Source organism: Tenrec ecaudatus, chromosome 12 (genome assembly GCF_050624435.1).
Source record: "Tenrec ecaudatus isolate mTenEca1 chromosome 12, mTenEca1.hap1, whole genome shotgun sequence".
Taxonomy (NCBI): domain Eukaryota; kingdom Metazoa; phylum Chordata; class Mammalia; order Afrosoricida; family Tenrecidae; genus Tenrec; species Tenrec ecaudatus.
Genome location: NC_134541.1, coordinates 20854207 through 20881720, shown reverse-complemented (window position 1 = coordinate 20881720; position 27514 = coordinate 20854207). Strand labels below are relative to the sequence as shown.

Genomic DNA, 27514 nt, shown 5'->3' with positions numbered 1-27514 from the left:
CCATCCATCCACTTACCTGCCTGCACCTTGCAAGGCACCAGGTAGAGGGACCAGCAAGGTGAGGCTGGGCTGGCTTCCAGCTGTCTAGAACTAGGCTCAGCATACTGTCCTATAGCATCACTGGTCACTTCTGACCCAGCCCTTGGGGGCTTCCCAGAGTGAATGGCAACAGCCTTCTGCTCCAAGCCATGAAAGTCCAGGTCCCCCTGCAGTCCCCGGCGTGTGACCCGAGGTGGGACTTGTAGCACATGGCTTAGGGGAGTGGTGCTGGCATGGCACTGGCTGTTTCTAGGCCTGACTGAGTCTGGTGACTTGGGTTTGCACCAGCGGTGCCCAGAGCACCGGATCAGCCTCTGGGAATGAGTATCTGACGGGCCCTCAGGGGTGGCCAGCACACACTGGGCACTCTGGCAGGGCAGTGGACTGTGTACATGCCCGGTGTTAACAAAATGCCCAGAGAGCAAGAGGTGGCCATGTGCCACTGAACACCTGAGGGATGCACGCGGCGTTACAAGTGTTTTTTCCTTTTCCTTTCTGAAATCCGGGATCAAGACCACAGACAATTTATTACGTTAAGACATAAGGTGAAGGACGGCCGGGGAACATGGGCCGTGACGGACACGGGGCTCAATGGAGGCTCGCAGCTGCTAGAGAGGAGAGTCGGTCTGGCCTTTGCTCTTGGAGATGTCCATGTATCTATAAGCAGCACTCAGGCCTCAAGAGCAGATGGTCCACAAGTTCACTGTCACTGGGCAGGCGTGGTCACAGCAACAGCCAACAGATGTTCGCACACCCACAAGGTTGGCGTACAGGTTCCAGGTGACAGAACAAGGGGGTGAGCATGCTGGTGGGTTTCCAAATAAAATCTGTTGAACCCTGTGACCTACTGGGGGTGCTAGGTAAACCTGGGGGGGGGAGGGGAAGAGCAGCTTTCCACATAAGACGACGACGACAAGAATGATGACAAAGGGAACCCCAGACACTGCGGGACAGCTATCATACTCACTTGCAGTAAGGCTTTCAGGATACAGGAAGTTTTTACAGCATTTGTATTTTAAGGATTTAGGGCAGTTACACCCCCCCCTTACTTGATAAAAAGAAAATTAGTACTTAAAAGGTTAAAAAATATATCGGTTGAGTGATTTTTTTTACATAAATAAATTATATTGATTCTTTTTCTTCAGGATTTAACAGCTGAAAACCCCCTTTCTGCTTCCACTGGAGGCAAACCTGAACAGAACCTTAGTTAAATAGAGAGCAGCATGTCTAAGACTCTGTCGCCGGCATCCTGGACCCTCTGTGCTGTAGGCACGGCAGGAGTGGGATTCAGTCGCTATGGGGATTCTTTCCTACAGGACCAGTGAGTGTGTTTCTGGTTTCTGTCTCTGATTCATAAAGCTGGGGTGGGGCCAGGGCGGGGCGGGCCGCCACTTTCTGAAAGCAGGGCTGAACTGATCCCCACATTCCCTCCCTCCCCAATCACGATTTAACAGACTTCTTTGAGATGCTCATTTTGACATTTACATAATTTATAATCCCAAATGTATAAAAGACAATGACAGAAGCATCATAAATAAATAATGCAAACTGAAAAGAGTTATGTCAAACGTTTGGACCTTCGGATAAATTAGGAAAACCGTAACAGGAAGGAAAAAAAGGTGAAAAATACAGTAACATTGTGACAACAAAACAGTGAAGCCCACACTAGTAACCTCCCTCCCACACACTGAGCCCCACCAGAGGGGCCAGTCTCCAGGGCTAATCGGCAACTCAGCCCCCTGGGAGGCAGGTCAGAGTGGGAGACCTCAGCAGCCCAGGGCCAAGGGAGCCGGCGTGCAGAGCGGTCAGACAACCTCAGACACAGGTCTGAGTGCCGAGTGACTAGTGTCTGGAGGGCTCCTGGAGCGGTCTACAACTTTTGGTGCAGTGGGAGTGCAAAATTAAAAGTCCCTGGGTCCCCGGGTTCTTGTGGCCCTAGACAAGCAAGTGCAGTGACTGCAGAGGTTCTGGGGCCGAGGCTCTGCGGGCCTGCGAAGGGCACCATTCCAAGGTCATGAGCCCCTCGGCTTGCACCCCAACTCGAGGTGTTTTCTAAAGCTTTCTTTCTCACTGAGAATCGCCTCCTTGGGGTGGGGGTGAGTATACATACATGTATAAAAGTAATGCCTAGTCAGTATTTCTTCTTGCTGCAGGTGTCCAGAAAAAACCATAAAGGGGGAGAGGGCAATTATATTACTACCAGTAAGGTTCTTGCTTTTTGTTTGCTTTTGTTTTTAATAAAGAAATGAATATATGTATTTTCAACCATTAGTTATATACTCTGTCTATACTACTCATTTAGTAATCATGATAAAATAGGGAAATATTTCAACTCAAAAATACACACCAGCACTTCCCTTTCTGTGCTTTTGGGTGTCCCCGCTCCATCCTCTGTTTCAACACAGCCCACAGTGAGGAGAATGAGTGGCTCGTGGCCTCTGTTCTGTATCCTGGCAGCGGTGACCCCCCTGGACAGCTGCTTCCCGCTGCCATCTTTTCTTAGCTGAGTGGGGAACTTGGGAGAGACCGGGGGTGGGGTGGGGCGTGTCACCAAGTACTGCGTTAACTGTGATGGCTGGAATGAACAGCTGGGTACCAGGGGAGAACTTGGCGCCTCCTTGACTAGGTAGATGACACTTAGCTAACAAAGTGGCAAGACCCTGCGACTATTCACATCTGTCACCATAGTTCTCAAGACAGGAAAAAAGGTGAGGAATATTACTTATGGAAACACAGGTTCTCATGAAGGTGGAGTGAGGGAGAGATAACAAACCTTTATGGGAGAAGAAACTTACAAGTCACAATAATTTTTTTCCCCAATGAAAAAAGCTCTAATTGGTGTTGTGGTTGGAGTCTTTGGGTCCCCCGTCCCCGGCCTGCGCCACATGTTCTCTGTCTGGGGGCCACGGGGCACTGACCTCCGAGCAGTTCTGGTTGCTGCCGGGCTCCCTCTCAGAGCTGGGGGCGGGCTCGGGGTTGGGGTGTGTGCTGTCCCCTTTTGCTTTCTTTTTCTTCCTCTTCTGGCTTTCCAGACCTATGAGGTCAGAGTGTCTGGCCTGCTGCATGGTGGGCAGAGCCATGCCCATGCCAGGGGAGAGAAACATGGAGGGGTAGATGAGTCCAGGAGACACTCCTGGGATGAGGAAAGGGTTAAAAGCCACAGGACTACTAGTAGTTATTGCAGGTTCAGACTGATCAGGAAAGGGACTAGACCCAGGCTTGTTTTCAGCTGAGGCATCTGTTTTCCCATCACGGCTCCCTGGCTTGTCGTCTGCAGTCTTTTCGGACACTAGCGTACCACTTTTCGTTGTGCTTGGTAAAGATGCTGGGGCGGGTGACGTGCAGGCAGTCGCCATGGGTGTGTTGAGGAGTCCTCCGACACCAAACATCTGGGGCACGGTGGCCATTCCCGGCAGCATCATGGGCAGCATGCTCAAGGTGCTTTTGACATCTTCACCCGTAGGCATGGTGGCAAAGCCAGCCGGAAATCCCACCAGCCCAGTGAGCGGGATGCCCGGCATGTTTCTCATGTTCTGAAGTCCCACCAGGTCCATCCCAGCAATCAGTCCGTTCATGAACAGTGGCCCCATTGCAGAGGCAGAGTCTGCTGCTATGGTGGGGGCTTTCAGCAGCTCGTTCCGAGGCCGCCTGCCTCTCCTACGTGGGCCTGCATCTCGAAGGACAGGTTCAGGCAGGGCGTGATTGAACTTATTTTCTGGGAGAAAGCTCTGAAAATGGGCAAAGAAACACAAGATGCTGAAGGTTACCTGGCGACTAGGGTTGTCTATCGGCCTACCCTCTCCCCAGCTCAGTGGAAGACTGCCCACCTGCCTGGAGGCCCTGCCACTGAGCCTGCCACCACCCAGCAGTGCTTCCAACACACTCACTGGGCTCAGGCAGCGGCTGCCCTGTGAGGAGTTACGCTGCAGTCCAAGCTGTGCAGGCTCAGCGCAAACCCTTCCCCAGGACTCAGGAGGTTTTAACTGAAGCTATAGAGGAGCTGTGCAGGTCAGAGGGGATTTTGGAGCCTCATCCTGATCTGCCTTCAACACCTTGCTGTGGGTTTGAGCTACGTCAGTTAGGCCCCGGAGTGTCTATAAAAGATGATGGTCGCCATCTTCCAGGGCCACAAAAGTGCAGGTTCAGCACATTGGCCGACGCGAGGGAAGAATTATTTCCTAATGATCGACAGGAGCTCCCAGAGGACAACAACTCTGTGTATAACAGGCACTCCCTCCCCCACCCCCATCCCGGGTGTGCGCCGAGGAACTGAAGGCGCTCTTCAACACTGGGAGGGTTGTCATCACAAGCAGCAACGCGGTGGTTTTCTTTAAGGAAATGATTGATGGCTGATGTTCTTAACTAGCCAGTTCTACAGCTAAGCACTCCTAGTCCATGTCGATTAGATGGTGACTATGCAGGGACGTATGACCAGCAGGATGACGCCTGTCATTAAAACCACCCATGAGCCACAGGCAGCATGGTTAGGGAGGGCACCAGGCTAGGCTGCCCAAGACGAGGCCCAGGCCGAGGCACAGCCCAGGGAGGCGGCAGAACTAGAAAGGCGCACTTCTGCCTTCCTGGGGTCTCTAGGCTCTGCCTCTGCATAACCTGAACATCCATGTCTCTCCATCATTTAAAATTAGGTTTTTAAAAAAATCAAGATAATGTAGACACACAACACAAGACAAAGTCAAACTACATTCCTGTGTGCAGCCCTCCTAGGTTTTTGGCACAGAATCAAAACCAAACTCATGCCATCGAGTTTTTCTGACTCATGGTGGTTCTATAGGACAGGGTAGAACTGACCCTTTGGGTTTCTGAGACGGTCACTACTCTTCATGGCAATAGAAAGTGTCATCTTCTTTCCAAGGAGCGGCTAGTGGTTTTGAACTGCTGACCTCTTGGATGACCACTCTGCCACAGGGCTCTTATTTTTGGCATCAAGGAGCATTAAAAAAGGGGAAGGAGTTGCCTGTGGGTCTCCAGGCCACAGACAAGGTGAAAAGCTATGCCACTTCCAGGCATCCAGTTTTGGGACCAAGAGTTTTTTCATCTCTCCCCGATCACAGCCGTGGGAGATCAAAGCAGATACTGGGTCTACACCAAAGGCACAGGATGATGTCATTGTGATGCCTCAGCATCACAAGGTGGGAGAGCACCAGCCACAGTGAGGTACTTGGGGGCCAAATGGCAGGAGCCCACACGTCTCTACTAGCTGCATCTGCTTTCTCAGGCTGCTCCCTTCCTGGACGCGTCAGGAGTGATGGGGAGTAGGGACCAGGCAAGCAGCTGCTGAGACTCAGCCAGCCCACAGCCTCCTTGTCGCTGAGGCTCTGAAGTGGTACAGGTCTCACTAAAGGACACCCCAAGAGCCAGAACCACCTTTTGTTTCAGGGCCAGGCCTCCTAGAGAAGGTGGAGGAAGGAGTCAGAGAAGCAGAGGGTTCCTAAGGGCGGAGGCAGGGCCAGGCCTTAGAGCAGCCCCAAGCGGAGCCCATTTACAGTCTTCCCAAGGACGTTCCCTTGGCTTTACTTCAGTGATTCTGGCACTTTCGATTCATCTCACTGGCTCACTTCTTCCACGACAATTAAAGAAGTGAGATCCGTCCTTAGGGAGCCCAACAGATCCCTGCTTAAGGGCAGCAGTAAAAACAGGGCTAACTGGTGACACTGGGAGAGGTCACATTCAGCCCACAGCCTGATGGCAGCTGTTCTGTTTTGCCGGCTCCAGAAGCAGCAGCAGCTGAGATGCACGGATGCCGCCCTGGTTGCAAGCACCAAGGGGAACTCGTTATTAGCAATGGCAATGACGCCGTGGTGGCAGGGATAGAGATAGTCACCATGCCAAGAGCTATCCCTCCAACTGGATGGACATCATGATAAATGCGTAAGAGATAAAGTTTGCCAGGATTTCATTTTACTTGGCTCTACCATCGACATCTATGAAAGCAGCCAGCCAAGAATCAAACCATGTGACTCACTGGGAAAGTGCTATGAAACCCTCTTTAGAGTGTGTTACACAGGTGCACCTGACCCGATCACCTCACATACAGGCGGAAGCTGGGCAATGAATAAGGAAGACTGGGGAACGGACACAGTGACTTGGGGTGTGGGTGAAGAATACTCCAAGTGCTGTGGACCGCAGAAGGAAAAACCAATCCACTTTAGGGCACGTCTAGCCAGAATGTGTTTAAAAACACGAAGATGGCAAAATGCAAACGTTTTAGAACATGTTAGTGAGAGGGACTGGTCCCTGGAGAAGGGCAGTGGAACAGGGAGAAGACCACCTAGGAGAAGGATGAATACATGGCTCCAAGAATGGGCTAAACTACAGCAATGGCTGTGAGGACGGTGGCAGCCAAATAGTGTCCTGCTATCGACTACCGTCAAGTCGATTCCCACTGGCCATGACCTGGGAGGACAGAGTAAAACTGCGTCCCCGTGGGTTTGGGAAGATGTACATCTTTATGAGAAAGCAAAGACTCCTCTTTCTCCTGCAGAGCGGTTGGCGGTTTCAAACTGTTGACTTTGTGGTAGGCAGTCCAATGCACTGTAGCCCACGATGCCTCCAGGGCTCCTACTCTGGCACATTCAGTCACTGTGAGTCAAGACTAACTCAACAGCACTAAGCAGGGAGAGCAGCATGACTGCATGGACTCATTTAGTTACTCTACCAACTCTGGGATTTACTCTATCAACTCTGTGGTTTAGTTACTCTACCAACTCTGGGATTTAGTTATTCTACCAACTCTGAGGTTTAGTTACTCTATCAACTCTGGGGTTTAGTTACTCTATCAACTCTGGGATTTAGTTATTCTACCAACTCTGGGGCTTAGTTACTCTATCAACTCTGGGGCTTAGTTACTCTACCAACTCTGGGATTTAGTTACTCTATCAACTCTGGGATTTAGTTACTCTACCAACTCTGGGGTCAGGACTATTCCCAACATGCATTTCTTCGAAAAGGTAAGTAAGCTTCTCGAGGTCTCAGGGGCTTAGTGGTCCAGAAGAATGTGGAACAAAGGTTTGTCTGAATCTAAAGCAGTTTCTCCTTTTCTCTAAAATGGCCTTCAAAGGGTGGAGCCCAATGGTTGCTGTAAGATAACTTCTTCCCCGGAGCTCAAGAACTACCTGGGGCTGTGAACACTGCATCCCTTTCCAAGGCAGTGTGGCAGCAGAGACATGAGGATGGGGTGAGGTTTGAAACCCTGCATCAGTCCTTCCATTTCTCAAAGAATACACAAGAATGACTGGTTAGCTGGGGGCAGAAAAATTTGATAATGGCCAACTTTACTTTCGACCGAGGAGAAAATCATCTACAAAAGCTTTGGGTTTCCTTCTTTCCCACAGGCAGGTCACTAGAGTGGGGCCGGGGCAGGGCCCGGGGGCGAGGAGGGACAGAAGCACCGGGAGCGTTGTCCGCACACCACCCCACGCACCTACGAAAGCCAAACTCACTGCCATGGAGTCAGTTCCGACTCTCAGCCACCCTACAGGGCAGAGGAGAAATGCCCTTTTGGGTTTCAGAGGTGGTAAATCTTTACAAGAACAGACAGACTTATCTTTTGCCCATGAAGTGGCTGTTGGGTTTGAGGTACTGACCTTGTGCAAGCAGTCAGCTATGCCACCTGGGTTTAGCCGTCTCATTCTCACCTGTAACCAGACACCTGGAATTTACTTGGCTAGTTTGTCCTGGAGTGTGTGGGCAGCAAGGGCCTCTCTGGTTCTGAGAGGAGCTCCTGTAGGTCCTACTGGATGGGGGCCAGTGATAGCCTCATTTCTCACCAGTCTCTCGAGCTCATCAGTGGAAATCACCTCATTCCAGGCTGACCCCTACCCACACCTGGTAGTCTCTGGCCTTTGCTGTGCTGAGCCCCTTCCTACAGCCTACCTACAACCAAGAGCCAGGCGAGAGTGCCCGCATGCGCTTTTCTTGACACCATGCATCCGAGGGGAGGAGCACACGCGAGCCCTGATGGCTTTCTGCCTCAAGAGCCATGCATCCACGCTACTGTCACACAGATCACCTTTAACATACGTGGCTTGGGTTACCAGTGAGAGCCCAGAGTGCCTGATCGGGGATCCCATTTAGGGGTGGGACTGTTCCTCAGGAACAGCCTGCATGCTGCCCACTAAGTGCAAACAGCCCCCCCACTCAGGCACCGGATGCCCAAGCTGCTCTGGCCCAGAACCACAGATGCAGAGGGAATGTTGGGTCCTTTCACCCTTTCAGGGATGGGAACTAGCTGAGGAGGCACCAGCTGGTCTTCTCTCCCACCTCAGACCTGCTCACAGCGCAACTGCACCCCACCCCACCCCCGCCCTCCCCCCTGGGCACAGCAGGAAGAGTGCTGCTAAAGGAAGTCTGCACTCACCACTTCCTGTTAGCAACACAGCTGCTGCCCACCCTGGGTAGGTGCCCCTCCCAGCAGCTCTGGGACCACACACAGTGACCAAGTGGGCTTTGGCAGCCCTCCCTCCTGGTAATTATGCCCTGGGAGCAGACCTGCTTCCTCTTCCAGGGGAGGGCTGGGGAGCAGGAAAAGGAGACTGAGTTGCTGGAATGAGCATCCTTAAAGGCCTGCTCCCCAGAGGACCACATGGGCAGGTCAAGGCAAGGAGCACATTGCTGAAGAACATGGGTGCATGCACTCCACAGCCTGAGAATTCCCAGGTCTGCTGGGTGGAGGGAAGAACTGAAGTGTGATGACCAGGAAAAGGGGTGGGCTCATCCAATCACAAACGCGGACTGAGTGAAGACGTGTGCACTGATCAAAAGTAATGCGGGCTCTGGAGGCCAAAAGCTAACAAAAATCAGCCCTGAAAGGCATTTGGGGAAATGTGAAGGTGGGATAGATGTTATTAAAGATCACTAATACCTACATGCATGATAACTACCATGGTGGTTTATGGGATGCTGGATTGCTGGAAACAAAGACATCAGCATCTCAAATACCAGCAAGGCCAAGTTCCTGTAGTTTCTAGACGAAGGTCGAATGGGAAGACAGACAGTGTGGTGTCTCACATCAGCTGAAAGGCCTGATCCGGTGCTGTGCTGGAAGAGCAGTCTCACAGGCTGGAAGGCATCTGAGATACACAGTGGCCTCCACAGGGGATGGGAGCATGTGAAGAGGGAGAGGACTGAGAACGGTCTCTCCTGCTAAGCACAGGACCGGGACAACAGCAGCAAGGAGGGTTCTGGAAGACACGAGTGTGAGGGAAGGGACAGCTGTGGAAGAAGACGGCATGCTCAGGTACCAGAGGTGATGGGTCACGTCTCCCATTCACCGTCGAGTTGCTCATCACACCGCACACACACCCTATGTTCAAGAGGGCTTTGAACTGTTTACTGAGAAATGAGATTGAGAGAGAACGGAGCTATCCCATGAACTCTTCGAAGCCTCCTTGTGTAAAATACCTGAACTGTGTGCATCTTCAGTGAGTGCTATGGACCAGGCAGGCATTCCAGAAGCGAACTCCAGGGCTGGACAGACAGCTTGTATTATGCCAAGTCTCTGGGACTCGACCAACCAGGCCACCGCATTCATAACAGAAGGGTTGTGTGAGCCTGAAGAAAGGAAGAAGTTTCATATGGGATTTTCATTTGTTTCTAGAAGGAAGAGGGGAAGAAACTATGAGGTGGAAAGTGCACAGCAGCCCTTGGCAGGCTCCCGTCCCAGGGCGAGTGCTGTGGGCACGTGGTTGGGGGTGGGCCTCCTGGAGCCAAACAGAGCGGTGCTGCCAGGTGTGGGGGCTCTCCCATGGCAGAGGGGCCTGAGAAGTTCTGTGCATGAGGTGGACAAGGGCTTCCTGTCTGCCAAGACTAGAGCCTCACTGCAGGCCAAGGGCCTCCAAGGCAAGGGCTGGGTTTATTTAACAAAGCGTGGAGAGTGCGTCTCTGGGAAGAGGCTGGCTCACAGGACAGCTTAGAAATGGGCCTTCTGGCAAGGGGTCAACGTGTGCAGGGGAGTGATGAACATTAATTTCCAGAGAACATGAAGAGAACTGTTAGATGTAGAAAGAGACGAGAGAGCCAAGGGGAACCATGTGATTTCTGACATGCCCAACAGCCCAGAGACTGGGACAAAGCAAGAAGAGAGGAAGACGTGGGGGCACAATACTGGGGTAGGGGGCATGGCAGAGGTCAGGCGGAGGCAGATGGTAAAGACACCAAGGCAGCACCAGGCCACAAAGCACAAGCCCAGGATAAGCAAAAAGGTGCTCATCACATTTCCTGAGAATAATTCAAGACAAGAGGGAACAGAACAGTGTTTCCAAGGTGACAAGCTTTCAAGTGAGCAGCCCACCCAGGGGAGGGGACCTCTAGGGGCTGGGGCAGTGTACAGAGATGAGAGAGAACAGCAACTTGTTTACAAAGCTAGAGTTGTAATATAGGTAACAAAATCTGAAAAGGTTTAGGGCAGTGGTTCTCAACCTGGGGGTTGAACGACCCTTTCACAAAGGTTGCCCGATTAATAACAGTAACAAAATGACAGTGATGAAGTAGCAACGAAAATAATTTTATGGTTGGGGGGGGTCACCACCACATGAGGAACTGTATGAAAGGGTCGCGGCACTAGGAAGGTTGAGAACTACTGGTTTAGGAGAACACTTATTAGCCACTTTCTGTAGGAGGAGGAGCTGACTAGGGTTGATGGTCTTCAGACAACCCACAGAGGAGGGAACCAGTGATCAGGGGAAGGTGCAGCTGGAGCTGACTAGGGTTGATGGTCTTCAGACAACCCACAGAGGAGGGAACCAGTGATCAGGGGAAGGTGCAGCTGACAGATCAGGAATACACAAGGGGAGCATGCCTCAGGAGAGCACCCAGGTCTCCGGGCCCACTAGACAGAAACATCCCCTGTCTGAAGAAAGCGCACTTGCAGGAGGTTAGAAGTGCATATTCGGATCAGATCACCCGCTCACGCGCACACGCTAGCAAGCTGCAATGTTACTAGCACCCCTAGAGCTGGTGAGTCCTCAAATCCAAATCTGTACTCATCTGTAAGCTATAATTAGCTCAGATTCGTTACGCTAGCAGAGGCCTTTGAAGTCCAGTCCAGCCTCTGGTTCTCTAACAGGAAGAGGGCAGGGCTTGGAGACGCTGCCTTTCATTGCCAGGGAAGATGGACCAGGAGAAAATGTCTTAACTCGCAGCCAGGAAAAAGGATTAGGAAGTGAGATTTCCCCAGTTTGTTAAACACTGAAGAGACTCCAGGCAAGGGTTAAAGTGCTTGTAAAGCACTACAAAGAGGTGAGAAACCAGAGCTTTCAGGATGCCATGAAGACAAACCATTTTGGAGGGAAGAGTGGAAAATGAATGGGTACAGGATGTCACACTGCCACTCACAACAGCTTCCGGAGCAGCTCTGCTCCCGTCTTGAGGCCCCACAGGAGGTCTAAGCTCGGTCTTACTTGTGCTTACTTACTAACAGTAGTGAACAGTTTCACACTGTCTCACCCCATCAAGGGCTGCTTCTGGATCTGGCTGGCCCATGCCTCTCTCCCAAACCTCCCCCTAGCGTCTTCTTCCGAACTCGGCACCTCTTTCAAGTTCACAATCCCTGCCAGGGACGGTGTGCTCAGAAAGCAAGGTTAAACTTACTGGCTGGTCTGCAGAGAACAGTTTCACATGTTTTTTACATTATGTGTTGAAGTCCATGTGAAAGGGCTCATGACAGATTAGTAAGCAAGCACAAGTAAGCAGATGCTTACCACCTTGCTTATTAATGGGCCCCTATGGTAAGGTGACTAGATGTCCTGATTTTCAACAATATTTCCCGCGTCCTGTGGCATTAAAAAAAAGCCCCGAGTTTTGGAAAGAATGCACGCCAAGCTAGGGTATATGGTTTTCGGCTGCCATGTGGCTATTTCACCAGGATATGAGTTTTATCAATGGTGTCCCGCTTTACCAATGTTAAAATCTGGTCACGTTACGAGCCAATCGGGACATTACTGTTAAGTAGCACCACAGGGCACCATGGTCCATCCCTGCCCCTGTCCCTTACCCTCGGTCCTGGCTCCTTGGGGACGGCGGGAACCCTCTCTTCTCCACTCACAGAGTTGATCTCTAGTTTACCAGATTCCTTACACCGTGGCCTCCTCTGCTTTGGTTTGTCTGAAAAATTCTAGAAAGCATATGGAGACCAGAGTTATAAGGTATTCTTCTGATGAAAAAAAACAAACTATAAACTCACTGCCAGAGTCGATTCCGTCTCACAGTGACCCTGTAGGACAGAGTAGAATTGGTTTTCGAGGCTACAAATCTTTATAGGAGTCTCCTCTTTTTCCCACAGAGCAGCTGCTGGGTTGGAACTGCTGGATTTGGGATTAGCAGCCCAGCTCATAACCCACTGTGCCACCAAGGCGCCTTCTTCTGCTGAGTGGAGGGTGGGGTTGGGTGCTTTTCAGTGGCCTTGCTACTTTCTCACTAATGGACCTCTCTCTGCCCCACAGGAATCCAGTCAGTTACGGTGCAAGCAGTCAGTTCTTTCACCTTGAAGCAGAAACACTCTAGTAGCAAGATGGACAACAGGGCAGGTGGGCACTGGAGTAGATCACCTGAGCTGACCCACCTGTGTTCCACCCCCTCAAGGCACTGCTTAATCTCCACTCTTTGCCTCTCAACCATTTACTGTTGTCTGTCTCTGGAAGGCCTGGGGGTTCTCTAATTGCACTTTTTATGAGACAGGTGCGGCCACGACAAAGACAGTGGTGGGGCGAGAAGCATCTGAGCTATGGAAAAGCAAGAAAAGACATCAGCGTGCCTTCAAGGCCCATCCATGCTCAGGCCTCAGCAGGAAGCAGTCCCAGAGTTGCAACCATCAAACTGAGACCATTCCGGATAAACCTGAAAAGAATTCAAGGGTGGAGGGGTGGTGGAATCATGATACGGCAGAGCTGAAGCCCATTTTAAGGTTGCTCTGTGAGCTGAGAACATCGTCTGGTTATTTGGGGTGGTGTGGTGGGTTTGTGTGTGTGTGTGTTGCTGAACTGAGGTAAGTTCTGTTCTTAGGCAAGATTCGGCCTGTGTCCTAACATGGGCCTTTGTTACTGGAGAGTTTGACACCCAAAGGCCAAACTTAAAAAAAATCCCCAAGGCAACAACTATGCAGTTTTAGATGATGTTCTCAGTCGACACAGCATTCTTTGAACAGTTCCCAATGTCCTGGATTCCCTCATTGAGCTCCTTATCAGGAACCACACCAGTGGGCAGGGCGTAAACAGAGGTGTCAGGCGATGGCCACAAACACTTACTGTCCCAAAGCCAGGAACTTCTAAGGGGTAGTCAGACTGCTGCCTCAGCCAGTCGAGCAGACTCTTGCTGGGAATGGTCTTCTCAGCTTGATTGCTGGCTGCTGCAACGGTTTCGGGCGCCGAGGCAGCAGGCACTGGCCCTTCCGGGTGTGTGGTGCTCAGTGGGGCCTGCCCTGTGTCTTCGTGCACTTCCTGAATAAAGCAGAAAGGGATATGTGGAGTTAATGTTGACCAGGTGCACTTCTAGTTTATCCTGACTGCTCCAACTCAGGGTCCACCCGTCACCAGTACAGACTGCTTTAGAAAGGTCTCCCAAGTGTGGGAATTGTGACCCATGTGACCCCACCATAACAGGGCAAAACACTAATGGGTGTGCAACAGAACAGCAAGGAAGTCCTGAGGGAGTACCAAAAATAGACTTTGGGACCAGGGCATGGCACCCCATCAGACTCTACCAGAAAGCACTCCTAAAGGTTAACAAACAGATCTTGAACTATTTACAGGCTTTTCCTTTTTTTAATCACTGGTCTTTTGTTGTTGTTTTCTTTTGTTGCTTTGTTTTGTTCTGTCTTGTTTTTGTGCATATGATTATCTCTGCAGGTCCATATTGATAAGATAGGTGGGATAATCTGGAGAAGAAAACAAGGGACTAATGGCTCAGGGGGGGACATGAGAGAGAGGGAGGTGGGGGAAATGAAGTAGTGTTAACAAACCCAGGGACAAGGGAACAACAAGTGATCCAAAATCGGTGGTGAGGAGGGTCTAAGAGGCCTAGTAAGGCTTGATCAAGGGCACTGTAAACAAGAGAAATTACTAAAACCCAAATGAAGGCTGAGCATGATAGTGGGATAAGAGGGAAGTAAAAGAAAATAGAGAAGTGAACTAGGAGGCAAAGGGCATTCACAGAGGTCTAAATAGAGGCATGTACATATGTAAATATATTTATATATGAGGATGGGGAAATAGATCTATGTGCATATATTTATAGGTTCAGTAGTAAGGTAGCAGATAGACATTGGGCCTCCACTTAAGAACTCCCTCAATGCAAGAACACTTTGTTCTAAAACCTGGCATTTCATGATGCTCACCTTCCCGAAACGATCGCTAAAGACAAAGTGGGTGCATCAGCAAATGTGGTTAAGAAAGCTGATGGTGCCCAGCTATCAAAAGAGATAGCGTCTGGGGTCTTAAAGGCTTGAAGGTAAACAAGTGGCCTTCTAGCTCAGAAGCAACAAAACCCACAGGGAAGAAGCACACCAATCCTGTGTGATCATGAGGTGTCAAAGGGATTGGGTAACAGGCATCAAAGATCAAAAAATCTTATCATTGTGAATGAGGGGGAGTGCAGACTGGGGACCCAAAGCCCATCTGTAGGCAAATGGACATCCCTTACAGAAAGGTTGCGGGGAGGAGACGAGACAGTCAGGGTGTAGCATAGTACTGATGAAACACACAACTTTCCTCTAGTTCTTTAATACTTTGACCCCCTCCACCCCACCAACATGATCACAATTCTATCTTACAAATCTGGCTAGACTAGAGGATGTACACTGGTATAGATAGGAACTGGAAACACAGGGAATCCAGGACAGAAGATCCCTTCAGGACCAGTGGTGAGAGTGGCGATACCAGGAGGGTGGGGTAGAAAGGGGGAACTGATTACAAGGATCTACATATAACCTCTTCCCTGGGGGACGGACAACAGAAAAGTGGATGAAGGGAAACATCAGACAGTGTAAGATATGACAAAATAATAAAAATTTATAAACTATCAAGGGTTCATGAGGGAGGGGCGTGGGGAAAAATGAGGAGCTGATATCAAGGGCTCAAGTAGAAAGCAAATGTTTGGAGAATGATGAGGGCAACAAATGTACAAATGTGCTTGACACAGGGATGTAAGTATGGATTGTGATAAGAGTTGTACGAGCTCCCAATAAAATGATTAAAAAAAAAAAGTTCTCCCACAGAGAGATATTTTCCCTCCCAGGAACAGAAAATGCCACACTGTTGACTTATTTCCCCCTCTAGGGTTAAAGGCTTATTTAACTCGCCTCTGTATCCTCAATGCTATAAGGACTCATAACAGTACTAACTGAATATATGCATAGTAAAAGGTTGTCAAAAACTGTGCTTCTAGGCTTCTACTCAGGAGTTTATTTCAAACAAAATGTGCTTAAACATGTCTCCGTGACTAGTGGGTGGCTACAGACAAGTTCTCTAAAGTCTATACACTAAGGTATCTCAAAGGGGAAAAAAAAAAGTCCAATTAAAATGGCTTTTAACAAATGTTTTGAGAATGATGAAGGCAACAAATGTACAAATGTGCTTGACACAATGGATGTATGGATATATTGTGATAAGAGTTGTATGAGCCCCCAATAAAATGATTTAAATAAAAAAACAAAAAAATAAATAAAAGGGCTTTTAAGGGGCTTGCCTGTCAAATTTAAGGCAGAGAGGCCAAAATCAGAACTTTTTGCTGTTTCTTGAGGACTATCACAGGGCTAACTACGAAGACAATTAAAAAAAAATTTTTTTTTTGGGGGGGCTTGTCTTGTACAACTTTTAAAAATCATTTTATTGGGGGCTTGTATAACTCTTACCACAATCCATCCATCCATCCATCATGTCAAGCACATTTGTACATTTGCTGCCATCATCATTCTCAAAACATTTGCTTTCTACTTGAGCCCTTGGGATCAGTTCATTTTTTCCCCTCCCTTCCCCACTAACCCCCCCCCTCCTTCATGAATCCTTTGATAATTTATAAACTATTATTCTTTTGTCATATCTTAATACTGTCTGATGTCTCCCTTCATCCACTTTTCTGTTGTCCATCTCCCAGGGAGGAGGTTATATGTAGATCCTTGTAATCTGTTATCCCTTTCCGCCCCACACCCTCCTTCCACCTATGAAGACATTTTTAAAATGCTGGAAAGTGCACTGGTGAGGAAAAGGCTGAGACGTTCAGCTGAGGAGTCTGCCCATCATTGTTTCGAGGGCCGGCCCACCCACTCTCCAGCTTTGATCTGTCTCTTCACTTTGTTCCCCAAACACAGAGAATGTTGAAAAGATAGCCGAGTTGAGGCCCTCACGGATGGTGAAGCTACCGTTCTGGTATGGCGTGAATGCGAAGAAAGGGCTGCTGCAAACACGTCCTTCAGCCGTGTGCAGACCCAGATAAAGGGCTTGTTGAAAACCAGGACCTTCACATTCAGATGTCTTTATTTTTTTTAATGGTGCCATGATTTTGAAGCAGTACTTTTGGACTTACCTTGTAAAGTAAGAAATAGTCTCTCTCCAGGCATCATGGGGGAACCCCCTGAAACGATTTCCCTGAGCTCATCTTTAAAGCTTAAACCACAAATACCCCTCCAAAGTCTTGAAACTAAACAAGAGTCTGTGCTGAGCACGATGCTTCTGACAGTTTGACCGCGTGCTCACACTGCGAGCAGCACCTCCGAGGGAGAGACAGGTACTGAGGGCACTGAGTTTATGCTCATGGGCGAGAACAGTTTCACAACTCACACTGGGATCAACGTCACTGAAATGTACACGCAGAAACCACTGAACTGGTATCTGTTTTGCTGTGCATGTTCTCACCAACAAAACAAAACGACAACAAGAAATACTCTGTGTCAAGGCACGAAGTTCACCTGTCATCCCACTGGAATTCTACGTCATTACAGAAAAACCCTGGCTTTGGACTTCTTAAAATGAACCAACCTTCTTGAACGTTTTCTGGGCAGGGCAGGGAAAGAAGGTCAACTTCCCCAGTGAGCGAGATCTTCTGACACGAAGGCATCACAGATAGTACGGTTGAGCCATGAAGCTTTCAGGCTGCAGAGACACTACGTCCTTGGTTTGAGTCCCTGCTCTGCCATTTACTAGCTGGATAATCTTGGGCAAATTACGTAATGCCTTTAAGGCTCCATTTCTTATGAAATGGGAATAACAGTAACCACTATCATCATGGGGTTTTGTGAGGATGAGAGAGGAGAGTCACATGAAACTCCAAACACTGTACCTGGTACACAGGATCTCAAGAAATATTGGCCTTGGGCAAATGATCTAAGTCCTGTAAGCTCAATTTTTCCACTTTTGAAATACAATGGAGATAACAGTAATGCATCTTCACTGGGTTCTTGGGAAGGCTGGCTAGGAGAATCATAGAAAACCATGATCACAGTGCACGGTACACAGATGATCTCAAGAAATATTCCTTTAAAAAAACGTGAATGTGAAATGTGGCTTCTGTTCTAGCACTGAGAATCTAACTGATGGGGACAGTCAAAACAGTAGAACTCAGGAGTCTCTACCACATTCACTCAAGTCTATGGTGCTTTTCTCCCTGTCAGACACAGTTCTAACCGTCTGTTCTCTACAGTTGTCACCTTTGGATTCAGGGTGTGCGTTGGGAGTCAGAATTGATTTAATGGCAGTGGGTTTGGTTTGGGGGTAGCTGGTACACAGAGTCCTGGTTGTGCCGTGGGCTAAGCATTGGGCTAACTACAAGGTCAGTGCTTCAAACCCACTAGCCAGTTTGCAGGAAAGTCGAGGCTGTCTGCTCTCCGAGAGTTAGTCTTAGAAGCCCGAAGGAGCAGTCCTACTGTGTCTGGAGGGCCTCGATGAGCTGGAATCATAGGTTGGGCATTTGGTATATTCTCAGGGAGTCCTTCCAACAAGCCTCTGCAAGAGATGCTGCAGCCCCACTTTACACAGGAGCACACTGAACTTCACTGGTGCACCCGATGTCACCTGGTAAGTAGCAGAGCCAGGGTCCACTTTCAGGCACTCTGACTCCCACACATCAGCACCTGAAAAGCCTCCTTGACCTGCTACTGCAGGTCAACCTTATTGTCTCCCTAGCTCGTTCTCTCACCAGCGGCTCATGCAGAAACACTCAGAACCTGGGGTCATTTCTATTTCAAAAGGAAAGTCCTGACTTACTTCACTACGGTGCATGCACACTAGGGACACACTGGATTTAAATCTATTTATCTAACAAAAAATGAGGGCAGCTAATAATGAGAGAATATAAAAGGGAAATTGAAATAGAAATAAAAGATGTTGTCAGTTAACTCCTAAGAGGAGTTTGTTTCTCAGTCCGTGGGGAAGGGTCAATGTTTCTCAAAGAGTCATATACCCACCAAGATTCCTGCATGCAGTGTTTGCTCCTTCAGAAAAATGAGGTCCATCCCCTCTTCCATATGTTTCCGTCTCCCTCGCCGCCTCCTCGTGGCTGCGTCGTCTCTTCTCAGGCTTCCATTGACAATCTGTCCAGTCACTGGGTGGATTAGGCCAGCCTGCAGGATCCCAGACAAGTCCATGCCAACGGCTCCTGGAAGCGAACTGATTGTCCCAATCTTAGGGGTGCTGGCGCTGACTGGGAAAGGGGAGGTAGCTCCTGGGGACCCATCAGATGTGCAAGAGAGGTCGATAGCTGACTCCCCATGCCAGCCATTGAGGACAATGGGGGGGTGCCCATGGGTGGCAGAGAACTGGTCCAGACTCCGAGCCTTGGCATCCCTTTCCACTTCAAACTCATAGGGATGTCGGTGCTTCTGTTCCTCCTTTGTGAATACTGGAGCCAAGAAGCTCTCCTGTGAACACACAGATGCGGCAATAGAGGCTTCAACATCACTTGTATGGATGGCTCTCGGCAGTTGGTCTCCAGACCTACTTCTCAGAAGCTCTTCTAACTCAGGGTTTGTCACACCTCACTACCAAACCACGAGGCATGCTGGTCAATGCAGATCACACTTCAGTGGGCCTGCGTTTCTAACAGTCTTGGACGCCACACACTTGGGAGTTGCAAAGTTCTAACATAGTGATGCTCAATCTCATCTCATCAGTAGAGCGGAGACGCTTGGGGATACCTGGCCCACACCCCAGACTCAACAGCTCCAAATCTGTGGAGGGGAGACCTAACACTTAGCAGACAGTAGCACTTAGAGATCCCTTCTGATTGCAGTGCATAATCAAGAGTAAGAACCAGGTGGAAATGCTCACTCTTACCTGGATTCTGCTAGTTTCTGCTGGCTGCTATGATCTGCTCATTGACTCCTTGTGCTCATGTAAATACTTTTATAAATCAAGTCCCATTTTGGTAACTGCTGCCCCTTTCCTGGATTACTTGTATTACTAACCTACAGTCTAGACCAGTGTTTCCCAAAGTGAGCAATATCAAGCCCTGGGGCGCGGGAACAATCCAGGAGGCTCGCTCGCAAGCAGAAACTGAGTGTTATCCTGGGTAATTAGCTCCAGTACAAAGGTTTTTAATTGGCAGGGGGTGGGGGTGGCAGCACTGAGTACTTTTCTGTAGAGGGGTCGTAGGTTAAATAAGTTTGGGACTCTTTATTCTAGAGCCTTCCTTCTCTCTTCAATAGTGCCCTTCGTAACCCTGCAGCTTCTGTGGCACCTCCCATGAACACCCTGCTCATCATGCACACTCCGTCCCCAAACTTTTAAATAGCTCTCCACTGCCTAGAGCAGCGGTTCTCAATCTGGGGTCATGACCCCTTTGGGGGTAGAACCACCCTTTCACAGGGGTCTCCTGATTCATAACAGTAGCAAAATTAGTTTAAGAAGTAGCAACAAAAACAATGTTATGGTTGGGGGTGGGGGTCACCACAACCTGAGGAACTGTATTCACGGGTTGTCCATTAGGAAGGTGGAGAACCACTGGCCTATAGGATAAAGTCCCAACCCCCCAGTCATGCTCATGGCTTTGTTGTCAGAGTGTCAAGGGCCCACCGCAGTTTGCTTTGTGGTCAACACCACACTATGGCCTCACCTTCTGGATCTGGGCCACCAATGATGGGCCATTGCTGAAGCTGTGCTCTGACGCTTCTGGTTCCGAGAGGCTGTTTCGAGAACCAGCACTGCTGGTCAGCACAGGGGCGGGCAGTGGGCCCGAGGACTCATACTGTTGGCCTGAGGGCCATTTCCCCTTCAATACCACGTGGCAGATGTTATCTAGGCGGTTAATTATCACACGATCCTATTTAAAACAAAACAAAACAAAAAAAAAAACACTCTAAAATGATAAGCAAGAAGTTACCCACATTCAGAGAGACCCCTGAGATCAAGGGTCAAGATTTCTAACAAAAAGATAGTTTATTGATGTACTCATTTCATAACATTTGAAATAAAAGCCAGGGCAATCTGATCAATAAAATAGAAAGGCAGAGTGCTGTAAATAGGAAGACAATTTGGATACACTGGTCTTATAGGTGTAACTAGTGCAGTGTACACACACACACACACACACACACACACACACACACACCCCTCTCAAGGTTCAAATGCTCCCTCAGCAAACAGCTTCTTACAGCTATCAAATGTTTTCCGAGCCTGTTGCTCACAAATACTCCAAAGGGTCTGAAACCAAGGATTCTAAGCCGCAAGCACTCTGGATGGAGCACGCGGAGGCTGGCTGGTACCTTGGGCCACTCAGAGAAGGAATGGAGGGTCTTCTCCTGTAGCAGCTGGGCGATGGTGGGAGCCCGCACCTCCTGCGAGTCCTCTCCAGGGCCTCCTGCTGCGCCCCGTGGTGAGCTCTTACTCTCCTCCTCCGAGTACTTCCCGGGGTAGTCTGGGAAGAAATGTGAGTCAAAATCAAGGAAACGTAATAACTGTTCTTGAAAATAGATTTATAAATAGAAACAGAGTTGAATTCCATGATCATCTTCTTTGGGTGGGGGAGGGAGGAAATTAGGCCTTGGGCTATGATAGTGCTCTGTGAGATCAGGGCATACAACCATTCTTACTTTGTAAATAGTAGGGGAATTTATTTGATACTTGAAATTATCTGTCATACTTGTGACTTCCAGAATCACAATGGCAAGTCTGCTACGGGGCCACCGATGCGACTTAGCTGGCACAGTTCTTCTAGTAAAAGCCCCCTCAAAAAAGGGAGAAAAACAAACTTTTCTTTGTACCCAAGGGCAAAAGGAGATGACCACAGAGGTTCCTCACACTTGGAGGAACAAGAGCTTTGGTTAGTTTGATAAACAAGGCTTTTGAAGGATCAGTCAGTGAGACGTAACACAGCAAGAGGCCAACAATAAAGTCATGAAATATATAAGGAACAAAAGGTAAAATAAACATGATCCATATTTTTACAATGAGTTTTTTTTAATGTGAGTTTTAAAATGTGAGTTTTTTTTTTAGTGGGGGGGGGGAGCTAACCTAAAACATTTAAATGATTCTCTGATGAAAAAAAGAAAGAAAATACAATTCAATCAAGTTTTTGTAGGGGAAGTTTATCAATGGAATAGAGACTGGAAAAGAGCACTGTGCTTGGTAGAGTAGAAGGCCAGGAAAAGGAGGCAGCCCGCCAGGAGGTGGACTGACATTTGCTGCAACTAATACTGATTGTGAGGTTGCTGCAGGACCAGACCATGCATTGTGTGTGCACACAGGTATAAGCTGGAGCACCTTGATGGCACCAACAATAGACTGGTGTATACACGTCACCAAAGTTTTTCAAGGTCACAACGCCCTCCCATCTTGACTTATTAAGTCTAGCACTGTCACCAGTGGCCATCCAACACAGCTCAAAACACATTTAATTTCTACTAAGCTATACTCGTCTTTGCCTTGTATTCCATTTATCACTTCTGTTTCCACACCCTGATTGCTTGGTGAGTTTCAATGTAAAACAGTTAAAAGGCAGAGTGGGTTTTAAATTCAGAACACATGGCTTGACCCTGCCTAGACTTGAAGAGTCAAAGACAGGAGGCCTCTCCGGGATTGGCTTGGGCTCTATTGAACTACTTTACAGGAGCCGGTTACAAGGATCTGCATGTGACCTCCTCCCTGGGGGACGGGCAACAGGAAAGGGGGTGAAGGGAGACGCCGGACAGGGCAAGATATGACAAAATAATAACTTATAAATTATTCAAGGGCTCATGAGGGAGGGGGAGCACGGATGGAGAGGGAAAAATGAGGAGCTGATGCCAAGGGCTTAGGTGGAGAGCAAATGTTTTGAGAATGATGAGGGCAATGAATGTACAAATGTGCTTTACACAATTGATGCATGTATGGATTATATAAGAGTTGTATGAACCCCTAATATAATGATTAAAAATGTATAAATAACATAGAAAAAAACAAAACAAAAACCTTCTGTCCAGATAACGCCTGCCTGCCCACCACCACACACAGTACCTTGACTGTGGCCGTGTCCTTCTCGGTCATAATCCTCTTTAGTCTCAAAGTCCGTGTCCTCTGGCTTCAGTTCACTGTCTTCGAGAGGGAAGGTGGGGAAGCCTTTCGTCCCTTCTGCACTTTCCCTCCAGGGCTCTTTTACCAGCTCAGATCTCCCTTTAAATGGCTCTGATGGACTAGCAGCTGGCTCAGTGTCCACTGGCATACTACCAGCTTTCCTTTGATACAGGTCTAGGTCATAACCCGGGGGCTTCTCCACTTCAAGGTCCTCGGTCGCAATGCACGCCGCCTTCCACCTCTCCATGTGCTTGCAGCGACACTGACAGGCTGCTACAGAGAAAGCCCTCTGTGGCTGGTGGGCCGGGCTCACTTCCTCCAGGCTGTCCATTTTGGGGTCGCCTGCCTGGAAGCCCCGGCTCTGTGCCCTGGAGATTGTCGGAGTGGGCTCCATTAGGTGCAAAAGCTCTGGCTGCTTCCTTAAACCTGCTGTCAGGTCTAAGTTTTCTTCCTCGTCCTCTTCTTCCTCCTCCTCGTCACTGTGGCTCTGACCCAGGATCAATTTACTTTCTAAACTCTTATTTTCTAATAAGTCAATGAGCTGCTGGTCTGCCAGGCTCGTTTTAGAATTACAGGTGCTGAGGTTACACATATCTACAAACCCACTTTCATTTCCTTGATCCAAGGAAGGGGAGGAAATGCATTTGGCTTCTAGATGCCCAAAGTCTTCAGGTCTCCGCCCGGCTTCACTGCAGCAGAGGTCACTGGCCTTGGAGATAGACATCAGCAAATGCTTCCCATTCTTATGGTTCATCTGAGCTACTCCTGCTTCCAGGAGACCCAGGAAAGACGGAGTTGAAGCCGTTTCTGCCTCGCAGTCCCTGGACTGACAGTCCCCCTCTAGGCTTGCTGAGAGGGCCAATGTGTCTCTCCTGGTGTTGGCCCTGCCACGGACTGGGCTTTCCTGAGCAGAACGGGGCTCCTGGCTGAGCCCCTTCTTCCCATACGACGTGCTCTCCAAGGGCTCAGGCAGCACACTCTCATCATGGTGGATGGAGAGGACGTCCTGCACTCTAGAGAGGAAGCTATCACACGTGATGTCAGGTAAGCTGCCCCGGGGCGGAGCCGCAGGATCCTCTCTGCTCTCCGCTTTCAGCAGATTCTCAGGCTCATGCACAAGGGACTCCGAAGTCCTCCCCAGCTGAGGATAGGCAAGGGAGTCGTACAGTTTGGAGTTGGTCTGGTAAAGGCAGCAGAGACTGTCTGGGGCCTGGGTGTCGGTCCTCTTGTGCTGGGCATAGTTCCGGTAGGCATCCAAGAAGGTCAGCTGGGGGTCATTCATGATGTAGTAGTCAGTGCGGTTAAGCCCGTGCTTGGCAGTGCCAATGAGCAGGTCCCGGTCGTGCTTCCCACATTCCCACCAGACAGGGAGGTAGAGGCTGGGCCTGCACAGCTGCAGGCGCTCATGCAGCTGAGGGCATTTCAGCACCTGCTCTCGGACCTTCCGTAAGAGCTCGATGCGGTACAGAGTCCGGGCGGCCCGCTCCTCAGTGATGGGTTCGATGTAGATGGCAGGGTCAGGGGTCCCTGGAAAGAGAGAGTAAACAGAGACACATCTCAGTCAAGGCTCTCGGAGACTCTTGCTGCACCTCAGGTGGCACTACCTGGCCACCTCGGGTATGCGTGCACCTGCCAAAAGCTAACGGGGAATGTACGTATCCTAAGAAACTAGGACAGATGTCACGAAAACTCTGGTTCCGATTTAACATGCATGTAACCTGCACCCTCTACTCTAGGAACTTTACATGGGAGGGGGCTTCATGAGGTCTGTAGAAGAGTGGAATTAAAAGAAAATGGCATTACTCCACACACTTTTGGAGGCTCCCTCGGAAGTTCTTTAATTCACACAACAATTAGATGCCATCTGTGTCTCTGTTTTAAGGGTGAGGCTGCAAGCTCAGTGAGGGAATTTGTCAATGTGGCAGAACCAGGATTGGAATCCAGCTAGGTCTTGTCAGGGACTACAAGGTCTGCAGCTTCCCATTATAGCCAGGCTTAGTGTTTTTCATGTTCCCAAAATATGCTCACATGATCCAGGGTAAGCTTATCTACGAGTGAGTGAGTGAGTGAGAGAGAGAGAGAGAACTTGGAACAAGCCCAAAAGGTATTTCTCAGAAATGTTCTCTAACAGACATGTCTAAAGGGCATCATGCTTGGGAAAGTGGAGGGGCAGCAACAGAAGAGGAAGGACCTGGACAAGATGGACTGACACGGTGCCTGCAAGAAGAACGGTGAGGACGGGGCAGGACCAGGCAGTGTTGCGTTCTGCTGTACATAGGGTCGCTACGGGGGTGGAATCAATTGGATGACAACTAACAACAACAAAAAACAATGAATAAAAATACGACTAGCCTCTAAAAAATCCAGAGAACTTTTAATATGGATTTCAAATTTGGTTGGAATGTCACCATCCTGGGAAAGAAAGTGACTTAACTACATGATGAGAATGGTCTCCCACAGCAGTTCACATATTTCTAAATACCTAATTGACTTACCTGAATTCCTCAGGTACATTCCATGCCTACAGTAGCACCTAAAGTGTCTAAGGTGAATGCCTCTCTAACTGAGCACACCCTTTCCTGGTCTCAGCTGTGATATACCAACGTAGTTTTCCTCACCATCATCTTTCCACGCAGGCAGTCGACAGACGTTCCGGCACATGGCCACAAAACTATAAAAATAGTGTTCTAAGTTCTCATCCGACTTCTTGTCCAAGCGGGAAATGACACGGAATTGGGTCCAGTCAAAGGTTTTCTTTTCTTGGTCAAAAACGACACCAAAGGAAGACACTGCTCTGTAGAAGTCAGCCTGTTCCCGCCTCGTCCACCTTGAGATTTAACCAGAAAAGGACAAAAGAGTGAGCTCTTTTCTTTCTTTAAAAAATGAAAATCCAACTTTCTGAGCTTACTATGAGAGTCCTTGAAGTCAAAGTAGTGGGTAGGGCTTAGCTACTGCTTCACAAATTATGTTTCAAGTTAAATTGTGCTGAGAGGCCTAAAATGAAAATAACCCTACAAAAAAAGAAAAGAAAAATTAAAACAAGTCTATTAGCTGACTTGCAATAAAGCAGTCACTTTCAAATCTTCCACCTCTTTCTTGGCATTTGCCTCCTGATTTCTAAATCAGGTGTGCAAACATGCATCCATTTTAGGAAGGACCTATTTCATTTCCTCTTATGGTAGTTAGTGATTTAAAAGATAAGATGTAACTTGTCAAAGCAGGAAAACACAAACATTTTCCATGAAAATTAACAACAGAAAAACAGCAAGCCTGTACCCTGCTGCAGGAAGAAAAACCTGCACGGCAGGGAAGCCGGGCAGTTGGCTCTCCTCTCTCACAGGTGTCAGTCGCTGCTTCCTGTCCTCCTTCCTCCGCGTGACACACACAGCGATGGACTCTGTAAGGGCTGCCCAGACTAGGACACTCAACATCTTCATTTCACAGACGAAGAACGTGGTTCAGAGAAGAGAAGGACGGCCTCAGATCTGATTCTACTTTCATGCAAGGTGCTGGGCAGCTAAGTATCAGGTCAAGGTTCAAACCCACCAGCAGCTTCATTGGGGAAAGATGAGCCTGTCTGCTCTCGTAAAGATTACAATCTCAAAAACCATAGCCAGGGTTCACTATGAGTCTGCCTTGATTTGATGACAGTAGGTTTTGTTGTTTACATAAGTAGGTAGCCTCTCAATATAGGTCACTAAGGTCTTTAGGCTTCAGAGGGTGCAGGACTAAGATAATGACATAAGGACTACTATCCACCACCGACACGCTTTCTAAGGAGTTTGAGCACTAACTGTTCTGTGGAAGAAATACCTGGCAGCCTATTTCCTTAAACAGGCTTGGAGACACTGTGGGGCACTTCAGCTCTGTCCTACAATTCTAATGAGTTGAAGCCAACTTGAAGGCAATGCGTATGGGCAGTGCTAAGAGGTTTGAGACACATCGCTGTGGTGTTCAAAAATGGGGTTCATGCTTGGGAAGAGCGCCGGGGTGGACAATCACAACAGTCTGCGAGTCATAAACTAAAACAGCGTCATGAGCACCTCCTGATCACACCAGGGCATTTGGATTTCATTAATTCTGGAGACAGTCAAACATCACACAGCAGCACAAATACAATCACCTGCCAGCTACCAACTCTCTGTCTTTTGCCACCATTACCAGCTAGGTCTGTGGGCTGCCACATCCCTTAGCTATAGACGCTCCCCTTTGGGGACCTTCCCAGATCTCACTGTGTGCTTCTTATTTGTACCTTTGTGGCTACAGTAATAAATATAACGTGAGTCCTTCTCAGGAAACTAGGGGTCAGGAGGAGTCCCTCAATTTATAGCCAGCAGAGGGTCCTGAAGTGCAGTGGGTAAGTGCGTGGCTTCTGTGGGTTCGGGTGGTTCTAGCCTTATGGCTAGTGTCTGAGGGGTTTTGCAGCTGGCATCTCCAGTCTGGGGAAGACCTGGTAGTCTAGAGAACTGTACTGTTTAATGTGGGAGGCCCTGTGGTCAGGGTCAGAAGAACTGCTGGTGCCAGAAGGGACAAGAGACACACATGTGCGCACACAGACACTACAGCAGCCCCAAGGGCATTTACCTCTTTTGGGTTTCCTTGTTGATGAGGTCCATTTCTGAGGTCCTCCTGAACATCTCTTCCTGGACCCAGTATCCTGGATTACCTGGTCCCAGGGCTTCGGGCCGGCAGGGCTCTTTGCGGTTGCAGCGTTGGTAGACAGTGACCAGGCGTCTGAGACGGGCTGTGAGTGCGGAGGAAACTGGCCAGGGCGATTTGTCTGGGTCAGAGCCATCCTGGGCTTCAAACATCAGTGAGGATATTAGTATTTACAAACAGAATGGAAACAGGGGTGCCTGGTTTTATTTGGTCATGTTTGGTGTAAATAAGAACGGAGGTGACTTGGTAGTGACTGCTGGATAACTGGTTTTGAGACCGGGCAGAGCCGGCAGGCCAGCCCTTTTGCTTTAGGGACAGCTTTATGT

At 49.0% G+C, this 27514-nt stretch overlaps 1 protein-coding gene across 3 annotated transcripts in view; it reads right to left on the bottom strand.

Moving 5' to 3' along the window:
* Positions 1 to 1399: 1399 nt before the first annotated feature.
* CHD6 (chromodomain helicase DNA binding protein 6) overlaps positions 1400 to 27514 on the bottom strand; it is a 219056-nt gene continuing 192941 nt past the window's right edge. For 2 of the 3 annotated variants that reach the window (XM_075528737.1, XM_075528738.1), the window contains exons 29-37: positions 27114 to 27330; positions 25148 to 25356; positions 22473 to 24056; positions 20744 to 20895; positions 20095 to 20301; positions 18449 to 18901; positions 13299 to 13490; positions 12050 to 12169; positions 1400 to 3767 (exon numbers count right to left, since the gene is read on the bottom strand). In XM_075528737.1, the coding sequence (XP_075384852.1) occupies positions 2871 to 3767; positions 12050 to 12169; positions 13299 to 13490; positions 18449 to 18901; positions 20095 to 20301; positions 20744 to 20895; positions 22473 to 24056; positions 25148 to 25356; positions 27114 to 27330 (4031 nt within the window). In that variant the 3' untranslated portion in view covers positions 1400 to 2870. The remainder of the gene's footprint in view (positions 3768 to 12049; positions 12170 to 13298; positions 13491 to 18448; positions 18902 to 20094; positions 20302 to 20743; positions 20896 to 22472; positions 24057 to 25147; positions 25357 to 27113; positions 27331 to 27514) is intronic. The other variant, XM_075528740.1, reaches the window with a different exon arrangement.